This window comes from Dendrobates tinctorius, unplaced genomic scaffold, assembly GCF_039654945.1.
Source record: "Dendrobates tinctorius isolate UK_male_01 unplaced genomic scaffold, ASM3965494v1 ptg000138l, whole genome shotgun sequence".
NCBI classification, from domain to species: Eukaryota; Metazoa; Chordata; class Amphibia; order Anura; family Dendrobatidae; genus Dendrobates; species Dendrobates tinctorius.
Genome location: NW_027361806.1, coordinates 8064362 through 8088380, shown reverse-complemented (window position 1 = coordinate 8088380; position 24019 = coordinate 8064362). Strand labels below are relative to the sequence as shown.

Here is a 24019-nt window from a genome sequence, read left to right as displayed (position 1 = left end):
TGCTACCAGCTTTTGGAGAACAGTAATATGTTTTGTTTCTTAGTGTCATAGTGTAGATAATGTAATGTGACTAATGTTCATGTACAGTTTAGGGTAAGTAAAGTGCATCCTTTCTGGGAACATTAGAGGAGGGCACTTTAGTATTATAGTTCTTAAATATAGGGTTGGTGTAGTTCTGTTGTTGGCCACTAGATGGGGGCATACTAGTGGGCACTGTAGGTATAGCTTATAGGATGTTTATAGAGGGTTAAGTGTAGGAGGGGCTGCCGGGTAGTAAGATAGATGTTTCTAGGAAGTTAGGTCAGACGGGGCCGGGGTGTCAAAGTATCCAGATGGGCGATAGGCCCAGACAGCTCGGCAGCCACATAACGTTAATGCGCTGCATCCCACGTTACCCATGGCCACTGTGTGTCATAGCAGTGGGCCAGTACAGGAAAGGAAAGATGTGGCGACTTATCGCCTGGGCGGATGCTTTTAGGGCAGGAGTTGGTTGGACTGAGGAGATGAAGGAAGTTGGAGCTTTGACAAAATCGGTACAGACGGGGCCGTATGCTTTACCAGAGGCAACCAAACCTGGTGACTGATGATTTTGAGTCTGGGGCGAATCAGGCAAAAGGAATTGTCATCATGGCGAGGTCATGCCAGGAAGGAACTGGGTAGCAGTCTAGGACGGTCCAGTCCGGGCGTGTACTGCACAGAAGCGACAGCCAAGCAGGGAAAGATGAGGAAACAAGTGAATATCATGATGTGACAACTGTGGATGTAACGTGTGAAGTATTAAGTAAAGAGAATATTCAAGTTAACTTGGACTGTTTCTCCATTACTGGTGGTCGCCTTAAGGAGGAACTGTTGTAGCCTGGGAAGATAAAGACACTGCCCATAGAAGGGTGGTTAAGGTATTAATAACTGCGCGAGTTCATGTTGCATGCGCAGGATAACGGCAACGCAACTGCACGTCACAAGGCAGTGTGACATGTATGAGAGTGATGTGGTTTTGTACTGAAGAGAGGAAGTAGGGATTTCTTCAAGGCACCGCACACCCCGGAGCCAGGAAAAAATCATTAACATAAAAGTGCTTTTCTTAATATCTACACCACAGCTATGAGGCATACAGGTAAGATTAGTTTAACCATTCTATTACCTGTATGCCCATAGTAATAGCTTAAAAGCGACCAGGGGGGACATATTCCCTTTAAGCGATTTGACAGGGGAAGAACTCTTCTTCTGTAATCCTACTGGCAACCCCACAGCATGACTGTAAGTTGTCGATGGCTGCAATGCCTGTGGGTCTGGCATACACCTCAGCCTATCAAATTCCAGCACCGGCCATGTCCAATAGGCTTCCTGTCAGTCAAACACTGTGGGGTTAGACAATGCACTGTACTACATAAGTTGTACAGTGAATTATCAATGCGATCAAAGGATTGTATGTTCATGCAGCATGTAATGGGTGGATGCCGTCAATTATATCACGACAATGAGACTCATTATAGAGACTGGAACTGTGAGGTCAGTGCAGGTTCGGAGGCAGTTAGTTACATTGTTCTTTTTTAAAAACCTTCCAAAATTTTCGTGGTGGATATTTATTGTATTCTGAACACAGAAAGATTGGTAATTTTTTTTTAACCTAGGTATTATCCAACTTTTCTGCTAAAATGTTGCTTTAGTCCCACATTTTCCATTTTCACAACAAGTAGTAGGAGAAAATGGATCCCGCAATGTAATATACACGTTCTTCCAAATGCAATAATAGCATGTTTGATCGCCGTATAAAGGTGCACAAGCCAACATTATTCTTCAGGTGAGTACGTTCTCAGCAATACCAGATTTATAAAAGTTTTTGTTTTCTTCTTTTGCCCACTAGAAGCTATTTTTTTTTTAAAAGAAAATTTTTAGATTATCATCCTCATAATCGGAGACCTACACATTTTTTTGCTAACAGTGGTATATGATTGTTTGTTCTTTACTGGATGAGTTGAAGTATTCAGTGCATGTTTATACGTATTTATCCTTTTCTACGGTATTTACGATATGGGTTATATAATGGGACAGTTTTAAATCCAGTCATTTCCAAAAAAGCATTTTTAATAGTGAAAGATTTTTCAACGATTATTTTTTATTTTTTTTAACCTTTTTATTTTGTCCCATCATGGAAAGTGAACATTTTACATACTGTTCTCTGGTCTAATGCGCTGCCATTCTTCTGTATTGCTGTGCATTAACCCCATCACCACTGAGCCTGTTTTCACCTTCATGACCACGTCAAATGGTAAAATTCTGACCAGTGTCACTTTATGATGTAATAACTCTGGAACGGTTCAATGGATCCCACTGATTCTGAGACTGATTTTTCATGGCATATTCTACTTCATGGCAGTGGTAAAATTTCTTCTATAAGACTTGCGTTTATTTGTAAAAAAAAAATATGAAAATTTGGTGAAAATTTTTTGCAATTTTCTTTATGTTTTGTTACATCACAAAACAGTTAATAAATAAAATTTATCATATGTCTACACTACATCAGCACAAGTTTTGAAACTTTTTTTTGACTAGCAAGTTAAAGGGTTAAAAATTTTCCAACAAAATTCACAAAACCAATTATATGACAGAAAATACCCAAAAGTGACACCATTCCAAAAACTGCACCCCTTAAGGCCCCGTCTCACTAAGCGATCTCGGTAGCGAGATCGCTGCTGAGTCACAACTTTTGTGACGTAACAGCGATCTCACCAGCGAGATCGCTGTGTGTGACAGCGATCAGCGAGCGGCCCCCCTGCCGGTATCGCTGATCACTGGAAGAAACCTCTGGACATTTCTTTGGTCGCTGGTCTCCTGCTGGCCAGCACGCATCGCTGTGTGTGACAGGCGGGAGACCAGCGATCAGGTGTAAAAAATAATAAAAAATATTGTTATTCTCACCTTCCGACGTCCCGTTCAGCCATCCTGCCTCTCTCCACGCTCCGGTCCCAGTGATCCTTTGCACGAATGACCACGAGACTTTGTTATCCCTCGAGACCGTGACATCTCGCGGTCATTCTCGCAAAGGATCACTGGGACCGGAGCGTGGAGAGAGGCAGGATGGCTGAACGGGACGTCGGAAGGTGAAAATAACTATATTTTTAATTTTGATTCTATTTTTGACAGGGATGGCCAGCGATGCCGGGCGCTCAGCATCGCTGTGCTGATCGCTGGTGAAGCTGTCTGTGTGACAGCTCACCAGTGATCACATAGCGACTTACCAGCGATCCTGACACCTTGATATCGGTGTCGGGATCGCTGGTAAGTTGCTTAGTGTGACAGGGCCTTTAGTTTCACAAGGGTAACAGGAGAAAATGGACCCCAAAATTTGATGTGCAGTTTCTACTGAGCACGCTGATATCCCATATGTGGGGGAAAACCACTGTTTGGGCACAGGGCAGGGCTTTGGAAGGGAAGGAGCGCCATTTGATTTTTTTAATGTAAAATTTGCTGGAATAATTAGCGGACATGTGGAGTTTGGAGAGGCTCTGATGTGCCTAAACAGTGGAAACTCCCCCTACAAGTGAAATAATTTTGGAAACTAGACCCCACAGGGAACGTATTTGGATGTGTGGTGAGCACCTTGAAACCCCAGGTGCTTTACAGAAGTTTATAACGTTGACCCATGAAAATAAAAAAATCTAATTTTTCTCAAAAAAATGTTTTAGCCCCAAATTTTGCATTTTCACAAGGGTAACAGGAGAAATTGAACCATACAGTTTGTTGTGCAATTTGTCCTGAGTATGCTGATACCCAATATGTGGATGAAAACTACTGTTTGGGCACACGGCAGGTTTTGGAAGTGAGGGAGCACCATTTGACTTTTTGAATGCAAAATGTGCTGAAATCATTATCAGATGCCATGTCGCATTTGGAGAGTCCCTGATGTGCCTAAATAGTGGAAACCCCCCACAAGTGACACCATTTTGGAAACTAGACGCCTCAGAGAACTTATCTAGATATGTAGTGAGTATCTTGAACCCCCAGGTGCTTCATAGAAGTTTATAATGTTGAGCTGTGAAACTAAAAACATCACATTTATCCCACAAAAATGTTTTTTTTAGCCCCAATTTTTTTTATTTTCACAATGGTAACAGGAGAAAATGGACCCCAAAATTTGTTGTGAAGTTTCTCCTGAGTACGCAGATACCCCATAAGTGAGGGAAAATTACTTTTTGGGTGCACAGCAGGGCTCAGAAAAGGAGTGATGTTTGGAATGCAGACTTTGATGGAATAGTCTACGGGTGTCATGTCGCGTTTGGAGAGCCCCTGATGTGCCTAAACAGTGGAAAACACCAACATGTGAAACCATTTTGAAAACTAGACCCCTCAAGGAATTTATCTAGATGTGTGGAGAGCGCCTTGAAGCCACAAGTGCTTCACAAAATTTTACAACGTTGTTCTGTGAAAATTAAAAAACATTTTTTCCCCACAAAAATATTGCTTTAGCCCCAAATGTTTCATTTTTGCAAGGATAGGAGAAAATGGACCCCAATTTCTCCTGAATGCCCCATATGTGGTTAAAACTACTTTTGTGGCACAGTGCAAAGCTCAGAAGTGTAGAAGCGCCATATTGGAGTTCAGATTTTGCTGGACTCATTTGAGGATGCCATAACACATGGCCAAAGCCCCTGAGGTGCCAGAACAGCAGAACCCTCCCCATAAGAGATCCCATTTTACAAACTACACTACTCAATGAATTTATCTAGGGGTTCAGTGATTATATTGACACCACAGGTGAGTCACAGAATTTTATACCATTCGGCAGCAAAGAAAAAAATAATTACATTTTTACCACAATTTTTTTTTTTAGCCCCAGATTTTACATTTTTACAAGAGGGAGTGGACAAAAATGGCACCAAAATTTGGCCCACAATTTCTGCTGAACGAGGCAATACCCCATGTGTAGCTGTACAATACTGCTTAGCCATACGACGAAACTCTGGAGGAACGGAGTGCTATTTGCTATTTGGGTTCTCCTAGAATAGTTTAGAGACTCCATATACAGAACCCCTAAGTGCTAGAAGAGCAGAATCCCCCCTCATATTAGCCCATTTTGGAAATTATACCCCTTTGTGAATTTATCTACAAGTGTAGTGACAATTTTGACTCCATGGGTGTTTTCCAGAAACAAGCAGCAGTGGATGTTGCTGAGTGAAAATTACAAACTTCTGTTGTAGTCTCCAGTACGTTGTAGTGACCAGTACATTGTAGTCTTCAGTATGTCCTAGTGACCAGTACTTTGTAGCTCCTGTACATTGTGCCTAGCTCATGCACCTGTAAATAAGGCATGCTGTCATCACTACAGAAAGGCCAAACATGGATGCTAACTGTGGATTAGGCACACTAGGGCTCAGAAGGGAAGGGACATTTCAATTTGGGCACGCAGAATTTGCTGAATTTGTTTGGGGGGGGTGAGGATCCCTTTCACTTCTACAGAGCCTTTATGCTACCAGTAATGTGAAAACTCCAGACTTTATTCATCGGGTTGGTGCGATTGCAGTGATACCAGATTTATATTGTGTTTTTTGTTTGACTGAGGTCATACACTAAAAGGTGCTTTTTTTAAAAAAAACAACTTTTTTTTGCCATATTTTCAGAACTCTAATATTTCCATATTTTGGCAGACGGAGTCATGCGAGGGCTTGTTTTTTGCGGGACTAGTTGACGTTTTTATTGTTACCATTTTCGGACACATGACATTTTGATCGCTTTCTATTCCAATTTTTGGGAAGTAGAATAAAAAGACCAGGTATTCAGGAACTGTTTTTTTCATGTCATTCCACGTGTGGTAAAATTTATATACACACTTTTTGTTATTCTTTTTATATATTTTTGAGACTGTGGTCCCAGCTCTCTTTAGGTAATTGACCAGGTCCTCCCATGTAGTTCTGGGCTGATTCTTGACATTTCTCAGAATCATCCTTACCCCACTAGGCAAGATTTTGCATGGAGTGCCAGACCAAGGAAGATTGACAATCATCTTGTCTTTCTTCCATTTTCTAATAATTGCGCCAACAGTTGTTGCCTTCTCACCAAGCTGCTTGTATCTTGTCCTGTAGCCCATCCCAACCTTGTGTAGGTCTACAATTTTGTCCTTGGTGTCCTTAGACAGCTCTTTGGTCTTGGCTATGGTGAAGAGGTGGGAGTGTGATTGAGTGTATGGACAGGTGTCTTTTATACAGGTAATGAGTTCGAACAGGTGCAATTAATACAGGTAATGAATGCAGAGTAGGAAGGCTTCATAAATAAAAACTAACAGGTCTGTGAGAGCCAGGATTCTTCTTGGTTGGTGCATGATTAAATACTTATTTCATGCAGTAAAATGCTATTTAATTATTTAAAAAATCATACAATGTGATTTTCTTTTTTTTATTTTCAGATTCTGTCTCTCACAGTTGAAGTGTACCTATGATAAAAATTACAGACCTCTCTATTTTATGTAGGTGGGAAAACTTGCAAAATCGGCAGTGTATCAAATACTTATTTTCCCTACCGTATATACTGCATCGGTCGAGAAGTACTGTACTTCCCGACCATGATGTGTATATATACTGCAAATATCAGGAAGGAGTTAAACACCTCTTGCCCTGTAGCGGCAATTGAATGGTGACATTTGTTATTAACCCATTAGCCACCACTATAGGGCAATGGGAATAGAGAGGATAAGTGCCAGAAAAGGCACATCTTATAGATGCTCCTTTTCTGGGGTGTCTGGGGGCAGATTTTTGTAACCAGGGGGGCCAAAAACAATGGTCCCACTCAAGGCTATTTAAATCTGCCCTCACTCATTTGCTTTACCTCTCTGGTTGACAAATTACCGTTGACAAATTACCGCGGGAGCCCACGCAATTTTTTACAAAAAATTAACACCTACACCTCCCAAATTTTACACACAAACCCTCATCTAATTACCAGTGAAAGACATCTAAAAAAATGGTTTACTGTATGTAAACCATGTGTCATTTCATGTCGGGTTGGGGAATGATTTGACAGAAGCCGGCAATTGATTTTGCGGCTATTCTGCTATGTAGAACTCTATGAAATGTACATTATATATACATATATATATATCTCAATGACATGTGTTTGTGTATATATATATATATATATATATATATCTACACTTTCGATTGGGGTTAAACCTGTCATTGGGCTCCATTATATGTCCATTTTGCAAGCCTTCGAGAAAATCTCGGCATACGGATGCCATACGGATTACATACGGATGCTTACATGCGCAAAATACGCGACCACACCTTGATTACGGATGACATATGGAGCACTATTTAGGGGACATTTCTCCGTATTACGCATGTAAACTACGACACGTATTTTGCGTCGGTTAGTGTGACCCCTGCCTGCAGCTTATACCTGCTCAGCCTGCACCTACTGGAGTCTGAAATCAATGTATTACTCAGAGCTGCCTTTTTATGGCATTGAGGATTACGTGAATAACACCCTCAAGCGAGTACAGGCTGTGTGAGTATCGTGCTGTAGCAGACATGATCTGAGCCCCACTGATCAGCTGAAAACAGGTCCGGCGGCCACTGGATGTAAACGCATTAAACACAGATACTGATCCCAGCTCCATTCAATGTGTAGTAGCTGTTGCCGAGTATTGCAGAACAGCGCCTAACCTTTTGATCATGAGTTGTGCTGCAGGACCTGGCAGAGGCCACTACACATCAGAGATGCATATTTTCTTGTATGACACAGTGATGTAGCAGCTACACAGAGCAAACTTTAGCCGAACTAACTCTAACATCCCTACCAAAGTTTAAGGCTGTGTGCCCACGTTGCGTTTTTGTAAGCGTTTCCGCAGCATTTGAGCCGGCTCAGACGCTGCAGAAACGCTTAAAAGAAGCTTCCTATTAAATTTAATGCATTTTTGGCATTTTGTGCCAATGCATGTGTTTTTAAACGCTCAGGAAGCGCTTAGCGGCTAAAAACGCAGCATGGTCATTAATTTCCGCATAGCTGAGCGTTTTTAGCCATTTCCAATGTTCCGAGAAAACGCGCGTCAAAAACGCGCGTTTTTTGTGCAAAAAACACAAAAGAAACGCGCGGAAATAAAACGCGCGTTTTCTGGGAAGGGGATCAGTTTCCTGAGCGTTTAAAAACGCTAACTTGGGCACATAGCCTTACAATGCACAGTGCCATAATGGAATTTTTCTAAGTGGACCCAGACCTCACTTCAGTTTTAGACCCCTGATATAAGTAATACCTTTATTAGCTAATCAAAACTATATATTGCAACCGTTCAGAGCACAGAGACCCCTATGTCTGGCAAGTATGGAATCCGCATGAGGAATCTATCAAATAAAATGAAAAGCAAGAAGAATCTGATAGTCCCCTTGATCCTAATGAAAAATATGTAGATGACATAATTCAGTGATGATTTATTAACCCCTTCATGACCCAGCCTATTTTGACCTTAATGACCTGGCCATTTTTTGCAATTCTGACCACTGTCCCTTTATGAGGTAATAACTCAGGAACACTTCAACGCATCCTAGCGATTCTGAGATTGTTTTTTCGTGACATATTGGGATTCATGTTAGTGTTAAATTTAGGTCGATAATTTTTGCATTTATTTGTGAAAAAAACGGAAATTTGGCGAAAATTTATAAAAATAAATTTTTTCCGTTAAACCAGAGCGTTATGTGACACAAACTAGTTAATAAATAAGATTTCCCACATGTCTACTTTACATCAGCACAATTTTGGAAACAATTTTTTTTTGTTAGGAAGTTATAAGGGTTAAAAGTTGACCAGCAATTCCTCATTTTTACAACGAAATTTACAAAACCATTTTTTTTAGGGACCACCTCACATTTGAAGTCACTTTGAGGGGTTTATATGGCAGAAAATACCCAAAAGTGACACCATTATAAAGAAAATTATTAACCCTTCAGGTGCTTCACAGGGGCTAAAGCAACATGGAAGGAAAAAATGGACATTTTAATTTTTCCAACAAAAATTTTCTTTTAGCATCAATTTTTCTCATTTTCACATGGGTAACCTGGATAAAATGGATCCCAAAATTTGTTGGGCAATTTCTCCTGAGTGCACCGATACCTCATATGTGGTCATAAACCACTGTTTGGGCGCACGGCAGGGCTCAGAATGGAAGGAGCATCATTTGACTTTTTGAATGGAAAATATGCTGGAATATTTAGCGGTTGCCATGTTGTGTTTGGAGAGCCCCTATGTGCCTAAACATTGGAGCTCCCCCACAAGTGACCCCATTTTGGAAACTAGACCCTCCAAGAAACTTATCTAGATGCATAGTGAGCACTTTGAACCGCCAGGTGCTTCACAAATTGATCCGTAAAAAAAAAAAGTACTTTTTTTTTCACAAAATTTTCTTTTAGCCTCAGTTTTTTCATTTTCACATGGGCCACAGGGTAAAGTGGATCCTAAAATTTATTGGGCAATTTCTCCTGAGTACACTGATACCTCATATGTGGTCAGGAAGGGAAGGAGCACCATTTGACTTTTTGAATGGAAAATATGCTGGAATATTTAGTGGTTGCCATGTCGCGTTTGGAGAGTCCCTGTATGCCTAAACATTGGACCTCCCCCACAAGTGACTCCTATGGGCGTGGAGAGGAGTGAATACCATTCCTCTTTAATAGCGGGCAGACCATCCCCACCACCGCACCACACACACACAGCACCGCATCACTCACACTCACACACACGCAGGCAGCAGACACACAGCACAACTCACCTCCCCGCAGCACATCCCGGCGTCCTGCTTTCTGGGCGTTTCCTGTCTAAGACAGCCCAGCTGGATGACGTCATCATCCAATGTGCTGTCTCAGAGAGAAAGCTGCTGGAGAGAAAGAGGCTTCCGGGATGTGCTGCGGGGAGGTGAGTTGTGCTGTGTGTCTGCTGCATGTGTGTATGTGGTGTGGTGTGTGAGTGTGAAAGAGTGATGCGGTGCTGTGTGTGTGTGGTGCGGTGGTGTGTGTTTGAGATGCGGTGCTGTGAGAGTGTGAGTGAGTGATGCGGACCGCTGTTGTGTGAGTGTGAGAGGGGTGGTGGGGAAAGACAATGATATTGGTGGGGGAGGCAATGATGGAGATGATGGGCAATGATATTGGTGTGGGGAGGCAGTAATGGAGGTGATGGGCAATGGTGGTGTGGGAGGCAATAATGGAGGTGATTGGCAATGCTGGTGGGGGAGGCAATGATGGAGGTGATGGGCAATGCTGGTGGGGGAGGCAATGATGGAGGTGATGGGCAATGATGGTGGGGAGGCAATGATGGCAGTGATGGACAATGATATTGGTGGGGGAGGCAATAATGGAGGTGATTGGCAATGATTGCGGTGGGGGAGGTAATGATGGAGTTGATGGGCAATGATGGAAGTGATTGGCAATGATGGCGGTGGGGAGGCAATGATGGAGATGATGGACAATGATGGCAGTGGGGAGACAATGATGGAGGTGATGTGCAATGATGGTGGTGGGGGATGCAATAATGGAGGTGATTGGCAATGATTGCGGTGGGGGAGGCAATGATGGAGGTGAATGGGCAATGATGGTGGTGGGGGAGGCAATGATGGAGGTGATGGGCAATGATGCAGGTGATGTGCAATGATGGAGGTGGGGGAGGCAATGATGGAGGTGATGGGTAATGATGGAGGTGGAGGCAGTGATGGAGGTGATGGGCAATGATGGCGGTGGGGGAGGCAATACTGGAGGTGATGGGCAATGATGGAGGTGATGGGCAATGATGGTGGTGGGGGAGACAATGATGGAGGTGATGGGCAATGATGGCGGTGGGGGAGGCAATGATGGAGGTGATGGGCAATGATGACGGTGGGGAGGCAATGATGGAGGTGATGGACAATGATGGCAGTGGGGGAGACAATGATGGAGGTGATGTGCAATGATGGTGGTGGGGGAGGCAATAATGGAGGTGATTGGCAATGATTGCGGTGGGGGAGGCAATGATGGAGGTGAATGGGCAATGATGGTGGTGGGGGAGGCAATGATGGAGGTGATGGGCAATGATGCAGGTGATGGGCAATGATGGAGGTGGAGACAGTGATGGAGGTGATGGGCAATGATGGTAGTGGGGGAGGCAATGATGGAGGTGATGGGCAATGATGGTGATGATTGGCAATGATGGCGGTGGGGGAGACAATGATGGAGGTGATGGGCAATGATGGTGGGGGAGGCAGTGATGGAGGTGATGGGCAATGATGGTGGTGGGAGAGGCAATGATGGAGGTGATGGGCAATGATGGCGGTGGGGAGTCAATGATGGAGGTGATGGGAGGCAATGATGGAGGTGATGGGCAATGATGGTGGGGAGGCAGTGATGGAGGTGATGGGCAATGATGGTGTGGGGAGGCAATGATGGAGGTGATGGATGATGATTGGTGGGGGAGGCAATGATGGAGGTGATGGGCAATGATGGAGGTGGGGGAGGCAATGATGGAGGTGATGGGCAAAGATGGTGGTGGGGGAGGCAATGATGGAGGTGATGAAATGGACAATGATGGTGGGGAGGAGGCAATGATTGAGGTGGTGGAATGGGCAGTGATGGGGTGGTGGAGGAGAATTATAGGGATGGTGGGGGAAAAGGCAATGATGGAGGTGGTGATGAGGACAATGATGGGGGTGGAGATGGGCTGCATTATGAGGGGGCAACATTATATTCTGCGGGGGACTGAATTATTCTCAGGGGACTACATTATATTCTGGGGGGCTACATCATACTAGATTATATTTTGGGAGCTACATATTACTATATGAGGGGGCTACAGTATACTCTATGGGGGGCTGCATTATATTCTGTGGTGGGGCTGCATTATTCTCTCAGGGGACTACATCATACTATATGAGGGGGGCAGCATTATGCCCTATTAGGGGGCTACAGTATACTCTATGGGGGTTGCATTATATTCTGTGGTGATGCTGCATTATACTACTTGAGAGGGGCTGCATTGTACCCTATGAGGGTGCTACATTAAATTCTATGGTGGGGACTGCGTTATACCTTATGAGGGGGTTGCATTATATTTTGTGGGGGGCTGCATTATACCCTACGAGGGGGGCTGCATTATATTTTATGAGGGAGGCTACATTATATTCTATGAGGTGGCTAACCCTCTATGATTCTACGCCAACCCCTGCTACATAATTAAGACGTGTACTGCCTTATATTATGCCCTGATATTAGCATGTTTTACCGCACAATTGGTGGTTTTGTATTTATTTCTATGTAGCTACATAGTGGGCCCCAAGAATGATTTTCTCTGGTGGGCCCAAGGTGCTCCAGTCCACCGGCTGGCGGGGACCGATCACCCCTGCCAGCCGGTGTGGGGGGGTCAGGTTAGTGACTCCAAGCCATGTCCGATGCTACTGCAGCATCGGCCATGGCTGGATTATAATATTTCAAAAAATTTCATTGACGAAATATTACTGTCGCTCTGATTGGCTGTTTCACTTTTAACAGCCAATCAGAGCGATCGTAGCCACGTGGGGGCTAAGCCACGCCCCCTGTGGTGAAGCACAAAGCATCCTGTGTGTGCGCGCGCATGCGGGTCGGGTGACCTTTCAGTGACCCCGGTCACCGACCCGCAGGAGGGTGATTTATGTGTCGTATTAGCACTGCTTTTCATGAGGCCTACGTAGGCGTCATGGTTCGTGAAGGGGTTAATATTTGAAGTTATAGGCCTGAGGCTGCTGAATTGGACTGATCATATTACAATCATTCATGATTTAAGTTATAACTGTTTTGTCGGCTGCATACAGCTGAAAATGACTACTATAAGGCCAATTGCCATTTCAACATATTGCGCCAATGCAGGAGGGCAGAGCTTTAGCAGATTTGCCTCCACTACATCACCGCAGCGAGTGGCTGAATCTGAATTCACATCATTGTTCACACAAGATTCAATCAAATCTACTAAATGTGGACACTGATGTGGATGGTGAATTCCATCCAACCGAGATCTCAGTACAAAGTCTTCTCACAGCTCCAACAATCAGAATAGTGACCATGTAAGTAATTAGTGAGTAACTATACGAATCATCTGTATAATTCTCTCTATAATCCAGGATGAGATTCATGGAGATTTTATAGTGAGATCCACAAATAACAAAAGGAGCAAAACAGTTTGTAAATGTCATATTTTATTTCTGCAGATGTAACCACGAAGACAACGACCACAGGACCAACTGCAACTAGCAGAGAGTCTCCAAGCGGCAGCACCACTCAGCCTCCAAGCGGCGGCACCACCACTCAGCCTCCAAGCGGCGGCACCACCACTCAGCCTCCAAGCGGCGGCACCACCACTCAGCCTCCAAGCAGCGGCACCACCACTCAGCCTCCAAGCAGCGGCACCACCACTCAGCCTCCAAGCAGCGGCACCACCACTCAGCCTCCAAGCAGCGGCACCACCACTCAGCCTCCAAGCAGCGGCACCACCACTCTGCCTCCAAGCAGCGGCACCACCACTCTGCCTCCAAGCAGCGGCACCACCACTCTGCCTCCAAGCAGCGGCACCACCACTCAGCCTCCAAGCAGCGGCACCACCACTCTGCCTCCAACCAGCGGCACCACCACTCAGCCTCCAAGCAGCGGCACCACCACTCAGCCTCCAAGCAGCGGCACCACCACTCAGCCTCCAAGCAGAGGCACCACCACTCTGCCTCCAAGCAGCGGCACCACCACTCAGCCTCCAACCAGCGGCACCACCACTCAGCCTCCAACCAGCGGCACCACCACTCAGCCTCCAACCAGCGGCACCACCACTCTGCCTCCAACCAGCGGCACCACCACTCTGCCTCCAACCAGCGGCACCACCACTCTGCCTCCAACCAGCGGCACCACCACTCTGCCTCCAACCAGCGGCACCACCACTCTGCCTCCAACCAGCGGCACCACCACTCAGCCTCCAACCAGCGGCACCACCACTCAGCCTCCAAGCAGCGGCACCACCACTCAGCCTCCAAGCAGCGGCACCACCACTCAGCCTCCAAGCAGCGGCACCACCACTCTGCCTCCAAGCAGCGGCACCACCACTCTGCCTCCAAGCAGCGGCACCACCACTCTGCCTCCAAGCAGCGGCACCACCACTCTGCCTCCAAGCAGCGGCACCACCACTCAGCCTCCAAGCAGCGGCACCACCACTCAGCCTCCAAGCAGCGGCACCACCACTCAGCCTCCAAGCAGCGGCACCACCACTCTGCCTCCAAGCAGCGGCACCACCACTCAGCCTCCAAGCAGCGGCACCACCACTCAGCCTCCAAGCAGCGGCACCACCACTCAGCCTCCAAGCAGCGGCACCACCACTCTGCCTTCAAGCAGCGGCACCACCACTCTGCCTCCAAGCAGCGGCACCACCACTCTGCCTCCAAGCAGCGGCACCACCACTCAGCCTCCAAGCAGCGGCACCACCACTCAGCCTCCAAGCAGCGGCACCACCACTCAGCCTCCAAGCAGCGGCACCACCACTCAGCCTCCAAACAGCGGCACCACCACTCTGCCTCCAAGCAGCGGCACCACCACTCTGCCTCCAAGCAGCGGCACCACCACTCTGCCTCCAAGCAGCGGCACCACCACTCAGCCTCCAAGCAGAGGCACCACCATTCAGCCTCCAAGCAGCGGCACCATCACTCAGCCTCCAAGCAGCGGCACCACCACTCTGCCTCCAAGCAGCGGCACCACCACTCTGCCTCCAAGCAGCGGCACCACCACTCCGCCTCCAAGCAGCGGCACCATCACTCAGCCTCCAAGCAGCGGCACCACCACTCTGCCTCCAAGCAGCGGCACCACCACTCTGCCTCCAAGCAGCGGCACCACCACTCAGCCTCCAAGCAGCGGCACCACCACTCAGCCTCCAAGCAGAGGCACCACCACTCTGCCTCCAAGCAGCGGCACCACCACTCTGCCTCCAAGCAGCGGCACCACCACTCAGCCTCCAAGCAGCGGCACCACCACTCAGCCTCCAAGCAGAGGCACCACCACTCTGCCTCCAAGCAGCGGCACCACCACTCTGCCTCCAAGCAGCGGCACCACCACTCTGCCTCCAAGCAGGGGCACCACCACTCAGCCTCCAAGCAGCGGCACCACCACTCTGCCTCCAAGCAGCGGCACCACCACTCTGCCTCCAAGCAGCGGCACCACCACTCTGCCTCCAAGCAGCGGCACCACCACTCTGCCTCCAAGCAGCGGCACCACCACTCAGCCTCCAAGCAGCGGCACCACCACTCAGCCTCCAAGCAGCGGCACCACCACTCAGCCTCCAAGCAGCGGCACCACCACTCAACCTCCAAGCAGCACCACTCAGCCTCCAACTACCACACAGCCTCCAACTACCACACAGCCTCCCACTACCACACAGGCTCCCACTACCACACAGGCTCCCACTACCACACAGCCTCCCACCACCACACAGCCTCCCACCACCACACAGCCTCCCACCACCACTGAGCCTCCAACTAACACACAGGCTCCAGCTAACACACAGACTCCAACTAACACACAGACTCCAACTAACACACAGACTCCAACTACCACAATGCCTCCCACCAGCACTGAGCCTCCAACTACCACAGAGCCTCCAACTACCACTGAGAATCCCACTACCACACAGCCTCCCACTACCACACAGCCTCCCACTACCACACAGCCTCCCACCAGCACTGAGCCTCCAACTACCACACAGCCTCCCACCAGCACTGAGCCTCTCACCAGCACTGAGCCTCCCACCAGCACTGAGCCTCCAACTACCACAGAGCCTCCAACTACCACACAGCCTCCCACTACCACACAGCCTCCCACTACCACACAGCCTCCCACCACCACAGAGCCTCCCACCACCACAGAGCCTCCCACCACCACAGAGCCTCCAACTACCACTGAGCCTCCCACTACCACAAAGCCTCCCACTACCACACAACCTCCAACAACCTCTCAGCCTCCCACCAGAAGTGAGCATCCAACTACCACACAGGCTCCAACTACCACAAAGCCTCCCACTACCACAAAGCCTCTCACTACCACACAAACTCAAACAATCGCTCTGTCTCGCCCCAGCACTGAGCCTCCAACTACCACAGAGCCTCCAACTACCACACAGCCTCCAGCCAGCACTGAGCCTCCCACCAGCACTGAGCCTCCCACCAGCACTGAGCCTCCAACTACCACAGAGCCTCCCACCAGCACAGAGCCTTCCACTACCACAAAGCCTCCCACTACCACACAGCCTCCAACAACCACTCAGCCTCCCACCAGAACTGAGCCTCCCACTACCACACAGCCTCCAACAACCACTCAGCCTCCCACCAGAACTGAGCCTCCAAGTACCACACAGGCTCCAACTACCACTGAGCCTCAAACTACCACTGAGCCTCCCACTACCACAAAGCCTCCCACTACCACACAGCCTCCCACTACCACACAGCCTCCAAAAACCACTAAGCCTCCCACCAGCACTGAGCCTCCAACTACCACAGAGCCTCCAACTACCACTGAGCATCCCACTACCACACAGCCTCCCACTACCACACAGCCTCCCACTACCACACAGCCTCCAAAAACCACACAGCCTCCAACTACCACTGAGCATCCCACTACCACACAGCCTCCCACTACCACACAGCCTCCCACTACCACTGAGCCTCCCATCAGCACCGAGCCTCCAACTACCACACAGCCTTCCACCAGCAGTGAGCCTCCCACCAGCACTGAGCCTCCCACTACCACAGAGCCTCCCACTACCACAGAGCCTGCCACTACTACAGAGTCTCCCACTACCACAGAGCCTCCAACTACCACAGAGCCTCCTACCAGCACTACCACTACCACTTCCACTACCACTTCCACTACCTCACAGCCTCCAACTACCACACAGCCTCCAACTACCACACAGCCTCCCACTACCACACAGCCTCCCACAACAACACAGCCTCCCACAACCACACAGCTTCCAACTACCACACAGTCTCCAACTACCACACAGTCTCCAACTACCACACAGTCTCCAACTACCACACAGCCTCCCACATCCACTGAGCCTCCAACTACCACACAGCCTCCAACTACCACACAGCCTCCAACTACCACACAGCCTCCAACTACCACACAGCCTCTCACTACCACCGAGCCTCCAACTACCACACAGCCTCCTACTACCAGAGAGCCAACTACCACACAGCTTCCTACTACAACAGAGTCTCCCACTACCACACAGTCTACAACTACCACACAGCCTCCCACTACTACACAGCCTCCCACTACCACAGAGCCTACAACTACCACACAGCCTCTCACAACCACAGAGCCTCCCACTACCACAGAACCTCCCACTACTACACAGCCTCCCACTACCACAGAGCCTACAATTACCACACAGCCTCCCACTACCACAGAGCCTCCAACTACCACACAGCCTCTAACTACCACAGAGCCTCTAACTACCACAGAGCCTCAAACTACCACCCAGCCTCCAACTATCACCCAGCCTCCAACTACCACACAGCCTCTGACTACCACAGAGCCTACGACTACCACAGAGCCTCTCACTACCACACAGCCTCCCACTACCTCAGAGCCTCCAACTACCACACAGCCTCCAACTACCACACAGCCTCCTACTACTACAGAGCCTACAACTACCACACAGCCTCCAACTACCACAGAGCGTCCAACTACGACACAGCCTCCCACCAGCACTGAGCCTCAAACTACCACACAGTCTCCCACCAGCACTGAGCCTCCAACTACCACACAGCCTCCTACTACTACAGAGCCTCCAACTACAACACAGCCTCCAACTACCACAGAGCCTCTAACTACCACTGAATCTGCAACTACAAAAGAGCCTCCTACTACCACAGTGCCTCTCAGTATGACGCAGCCTCCCACTAACACAGAGCCTCTGACTACCACAGAGCCTCCCACTACCACACAGCCTACGACTACCACAGAGCCTCCCACTACCACAGAGCCTCCCACTACCACAGAGCCTATGACTACCACAGTGCCTCTCACTACGACACAGCCTCCAACTACCACAGAGCCTACCACTACCACAGAACCTCCAACTACAACAGAGCCTCCCACTACCACAGATCCTCCAACTACCACACAGCCTCCAAGTACTACACAGACTCCCAGTACCACACAGCATCCGACTAGCACTGAGCCTCCAACTACCACAAAGCCTCCCACTACCACAGAGCCTCCAACTACCACTGAATCTGCAACTACAACAGAGCCTCCTACTACCACAGAGCCTCCCACTACCACACAGCCTCCCACTACCACACAGCCTCCCACTACCACAGAGCCTCCGACTACCACAGAGCCTCCGACTACCACAGAACCTACGACGACCACAGAGCCTCTCACTACCACACAGCCTCCCACTACCTCAGAGCCTCCAACTACCACACAGCCTCCAACTACCACACAGTCTCCTACTACTACAGAGCCTACAACTACCACACAGCCTCCAACTACCACAGAGCGTCCAACTACCACAGAGACTCCCACTACCATAGAGTCTCTCTCTACCACAGAGCCTCCAACTACCACACAGCCTCCAACTACCACACAGGCTCCCACCAGCACTGAGCCTCCAACTACCACACAGCCTCCAACTACCACACAGCGTCCAACTACCACACAGCCTCCCACTACCACAGAACCTCCCACTACCACAGAACCTCCCACTACCACTGAACCTCCAACTACAACAGAGCCTCCAACCAGCACTGAGCCTCAAACTACCACACAGTCTCCCACCAGCACTGAGCCTCCAACTACCACACTGTCTCCAACTACCACACAGCCTCCTACTACTACAGAGCCTCCAACTACAACACAGCCTCCAACTACCACAGAGCCTCCCATTACCACAGAGCCTTCAACTACTACACAGCTTCCCACTACCACAGAGCAACCAAATACCACACAGCCTTATGCTACTACAGAGCCTACAACTACTACACAACCCCCAACTACCACACAGCCTCCTACTACCACACAGCCTCCAACCACCACACTGCCTCCAACTACCACACAGCCTCCAACATCCACAGAGCCTCCCACTACCACAGCTCCTCCAACTACAACGCAGCCTCCCACTACCACAGAGCCTCCCACTACTACAGAGCCTCCAGCTACCACACAGCCTCCCACTACCAGCCAGCCTCCAACTACCACTGAGTCTCCTACTACCACAAAGCCTCCAACTACCACACAGCATCTTACCACTGCTAAGCATCCAACAACTACTCAGACCAAGACAACTCCAGCTGCTGATTTGGTTTGTCCGTTAAGATTCAGAATTACTAATATCACGTTTAACGAGAGGCTCCTGGACACATCGTCTCCAGATTATGAAGCACTGAGCAATCAAATAATCAGAATAGTAAGTAACAATGAATGCATCTCCACATTTATATTTACCGGTTTATGATTAAGGAGTGGTCCGTACATGTTCACAGAATGAATATGTTTTGTCAGATATGGCAGATTATATTCTCACATCTGATCATCCCTATAAGGTCACGCTCACACGTTCAGTATTTGGTCAGTGTTTTACATCAATATTTGTAAGCCAAAACCAGGAGTGGGTGAAAAATGCAGAAGTGGTGACACCTTTCTAATATACTGTACTTTTTCTCAGATTATTTCTCTCCTGATTTTGCCTGGAAAATACTGATGTAAAATACTGACCAAATACTGAGCGTGTGAACTTGGCCTTATGGGGATCATATTTCTATACATCACATGTATTAACAAAAGAGTTTTTTTTACACTGTTCTTAATGAAAAAAATTAGATCCACTCCTGATATGAGCAGGGGTATATTTTCAGCAATATTCGTGCCGTTTCCTCCATCACCTGTCGCCTCAGTAAGATCTATAGAGTATGGCCTGCTTCATATCACACTGGATGCTATAACACAGGAGGATGGGGGTGATCCCACGATCACATTACTGGAGATCTCACTCTTTTTTCCTCTGATCTTATTCTACAGGTACTGGTACTTATACAGCCATATTTCAGGGTTAACTTCTATATAATCAACTTGAGATTTCGGTAAGTACTTATAGTATAGGATTGTGAAGGACACAGTGATAATGATCTGGGAGGAAATTCATCATCCAGGGACATCACCACTATTAGCCACATTTGGACATTTCACATCCTAGTCTGATACTACATGAGGGATTACTGATACATTTTAGGTATTTGCTACCCATGTGTTAAACACTATAGAGGTCTTATGTCCCCTTTTCTGCTACATCAGCACAACAGGCAGAATTGGTATTGAGGTACTGTAGAGGTCTGAGCTTTATACAACTTCATAATGAAGAGGACGTGACACTTGTAGACCGCGGTGAACGCCAGGTGGACAAAGTTTACTAGTTATAACCATCAGAATGCCTGACTATGGCAGCAAATTCCTGTCCGTAGGTAAAGTTCAGCTCTGCAGTACATATTGTGGGAACATTTATGGGAAAATGTTATAATATGGCTCCGGTGATATCTCCTCAGGAGAATGATTGGTGTAGGAAGGACACGAAAAAACTAAGCTGATTAGAGCCTCCCATTATTATATGGTATGTGCAGGAGGGGCACATGTGTGACTGCAATGTAATAGCAATCAGTCACAAAACATGTAACAGAAAATGATATTTGCCAACCTGTCACAACAAGACGACCTGTTCAGATAGGACCCTATACTAAACAGACACCTGTCCAGGGGAGGAATCCAAGACAGAGGCAGTCACCAACCCAAAATGTGCAATGTAAGAAAGAAAGTTACTTATCACCTCCTGAGTAAAATAAATGTCAAATGCAAATCTGCAATGACTTCAATGGGAAAGATAAAGGGGCAGAGTTATCAATATTAATTTTAACATAAATGGGAAGTATTGAGGTGAAAGTGTCACAGATACACCAAAAATTATAATTGTCTGTACTCTCCATATAAAGGCTTCAATACAAACCAACCTAACCACAGAGGTGGCACCCTAATAGGAAATGCAAGATAGGCGCCCCGCTCATTGTCACCTCTCCTTAGGGAAGGTACCCCAGACTACTAGTGTCCCTCTTATTGTAGCAGGTACAAAGCCAGAGCAATCCAGTGATGGTGTAAGTCATCCATCACACTAGACACCATAAATAGACATCACCTTCCAGCAACAGATAGAAAGACACAAGATTGTCCCCGTATGAGATGATCACAGTAAAAGATCAGGACATTTGCTTCAAAGGAGGGATATCATCCGTGAACATTCAAGGGATTAAAGATGTTCATTCCCCACAGTTACCAATACATATCACCTCTAACAGCTTGATGCGTTTCCCATTTTAGAGAGCCATTCATCAGGAGTGAAGTAAGATGTCACAAAATATTGATGACGCCACTATATATTTTTTCTCTTTGCCAATCAGCACCTATCATCTGGCTTACTCTGTGCTAAAAACTTGCCTTAAAATTGTGTTCATATTTTTTGAAGCACAGAGCTGCACTAAGAACACATCCCCTTTCCAGCCAGGCTTTCTTGTCAGTCAAGGAGATAAACGTATTTAGAACACAGTAAATACGATGTAAATCAAAAAAGAGCAAAGTGAGCCAGAATTCAGCTGCATTATATAATACATCTCCCCTATAGTTTTCAGTGTATAAGAGACTTCCCCATGAAATTATTCTCACCCTCTATATCCCCAATTCTGCTGTCAGTATACTGGATATTTCAGAACTTCTAACCTGACTCTTTGGTTTCGTCCTGCAGGGAAGGTTCTATAATCACCACCATGGATATAGTTTCTGAAAATGCTACAGATACTCCTACCTCCGAACAGATGGTTGAAGCAGTGAGCGAAGGATTGAAAAACACCTCACCGCCGAATAATGTTGAGGATTTAGAGTTTGATCCTCAGAGCATTCAATCTAGAGGTAAATGTACACTGGAATTATTCTGGACTATATAATATTCACACAACCCTCCATAAGCAAAAATTATTATTCAGAAAGAGCAGTATTATTTAAAAGTAAATTATTGATCGCAAAAAAAACATTCTCCAGCATCATTTATTATAGTGAAAGAATATTATCTTTATATTGTCTATAACTATTATGTGTTTCGGAGACTACTCCTAAATTCCCTCTCCTGTCTGTCACTAAGGGTGTGTGCACACGCTGCGGATTCTGCTGCGGATCTGCAGCGGTTTTGGCCCTGCGGATCCGCAGCAGTTTACAGTACCATAATATCCTATGGGAAAAGGAAATCGCAGTGCAGACGGTGCGGATTTTGCGCGGATTTGCTGCGGTTTACCGTCTCCTCCATTGTAGAGTTGATAAACCGCATGGCAAAACCGCAGGCTAATCCGCAGATACCTGCGGATTTTGCAAAATCCACGCGGATCAATCCGCAGACCAATCCACAGCGTGTGCACACACCCTATCTCTCTGCAGTTTGGCCAGGAAATTTGTTTGGTGAGCGTCTACTCTTAGATCAGGACATGATCTTCATACGATTTAGGAGACGTGAAGGTGCAGGGCTCACGGACCTCTCCCTCTATCACAAAACGTCCTTATGGTTTTGCATGTTGGGTTTAATTCATAACAAAGACTGAGCACCGTTCCCTTAAAAAAATCTAGGTGACCGCTATCAAAAAATGAAACTTGTTGAAATACAGTGAAAAATTAAGAAATAAGTTCCGTCTTTCAATTTATCCCGAACCCCTCACACCAGGTTTCTGGCTGGATTAGATAGGAGCTTCATCCCACGTATTTCCAACATATTAAATGAGTCCTATTTTGGAGAAACCTGTTCCTCCAGGGGCAGGATACCTGTACAATAGCTCTAGGCATTCATCATTATCTTCAAGGTGATGACTTAACCCCTTCCAACGCATTGATGTAACTGTACATCTAGATTAAAAGTAGTTTTCCTCAATGATGTAAAGAGTTATGTCTCTTGGATGGTGCAGGCACTGGAGTTGTGCCTGTGCTATCTGCAGCAGAGACCGCCTATACACAGCTGAGCTCCTGACGCATGTGCCGAGACCGGACTTAACTCTGATCCCAGCACTTTAACAATTCAGATGCCGCTCTCAATATCGCTACTGTGCAGTGACTCTCCGGCGCCAGCGCAGAAACTGGATAAAGACACTGCCCATAGAAGGGCGGTTAAGGTACCAATAACCGTGTGAGTGCATGGTGCATGCACAGGATTACGGCAATGCAACTGCACGTCACAAGGCAGTGTGACATGTATGGGAGTGATGTGGTTTTGTAATGAAGAGAGGAAGTAGGGATTTCTTCAAGGCACCGCATGCCTTGTTAAAAATCATTTCATAAAAGTGCTTTTCTTAATATCTACACCACAGCATACAGGTAAGACTAGTTTAACCATTCTATTACCTGTATACCCATAGTAATAGCTTAAAAGCGTCCAGGAGGGACAGATTCCCTTTAAGGGATTTGACAGGGGAAGAACTCTTCTTCTGTAATCCTACTGGCAATCCCCACTGCACGAATGTCTGTAAGTTGTCGATGGCTGCAATGCCTGTGGGTCTGGCATACACCTCATCCTATCAAATTCCATCACCGGCCATGTCCAATAGGCTTCCTGTCAGTCAAACACTGTCGGGTTAGACAATGCACTGTACTACATAAGTTGTACAGTGAATTTTCAATGCGATCAAAGGATTGTATGTTCATGCAGCATGTAATGGGTGGATGCCGTCAATTATATCACGACAATGAGACTCATTATAGAGACTGGAACTGTGAGGTCAGTGCAGGTTCGGAGGCAGTTAAGTTACATTATTCTTTTTTAAAAAGCTTCCAAATTTTCTAGATGGATCTTTATTGTGTTCTGAACACAGAAAGATTGGTAATTTATTTTAACCTAGGTATAAGGCTGGAGTCACACTAGCGAGAAATACGGACGAGTGCTATGCGAGAAAAAAATCTCATTGCACTCGGACCAATGTTAATGTATGGGG

At 47.1% G+C, this 24019-nt stretch overlaps 1 protein-coding gene and 1 long non-coding RNA gene across 2 annotated transcripts in view; both read left to right on the top strand.

The window, feature by feature from the left end:
- The window catches only part of LOC141048685 (uncharacterized), a 39263-nt gene extending 25935 nt beyond the window's left edge, over positions 1–13328 (top strand). Inside the window, exon 4 of the long non-coding RNA XR_012220111.1 lies at positions 13187–13328. This is a non-coding gene — a long non-coding RNA (uncharacterized lncRNA). The remainder of the gene's footprint in view (positions 1–13186) is intronic.
- A 2109-nt stretch (positions 13329–15437) lies between these two features.
- LOC141048873 (uncharacterized) overlaps positions 15438–24019 on the top strand; it is a 111576-nt gene continuing 102994 nt past the window's right edge. The window contains exons 1-3 of the mRNA XM_073544962.1: positions 15438–19422; positions 20034–20095; positions 21799–21962. Of these exons, the coding sequence (XP_073401063.1) occupies positions 15565–19422; positions 20034–20095; positions 21799–21962 (4084 nt within the window). The 5' untranslated portion in view covers positions 15438–15564. The remainder of the gene's footprint in view (positions 19423–20033; positions 20096–21798; positions 21963–24019) is intronic.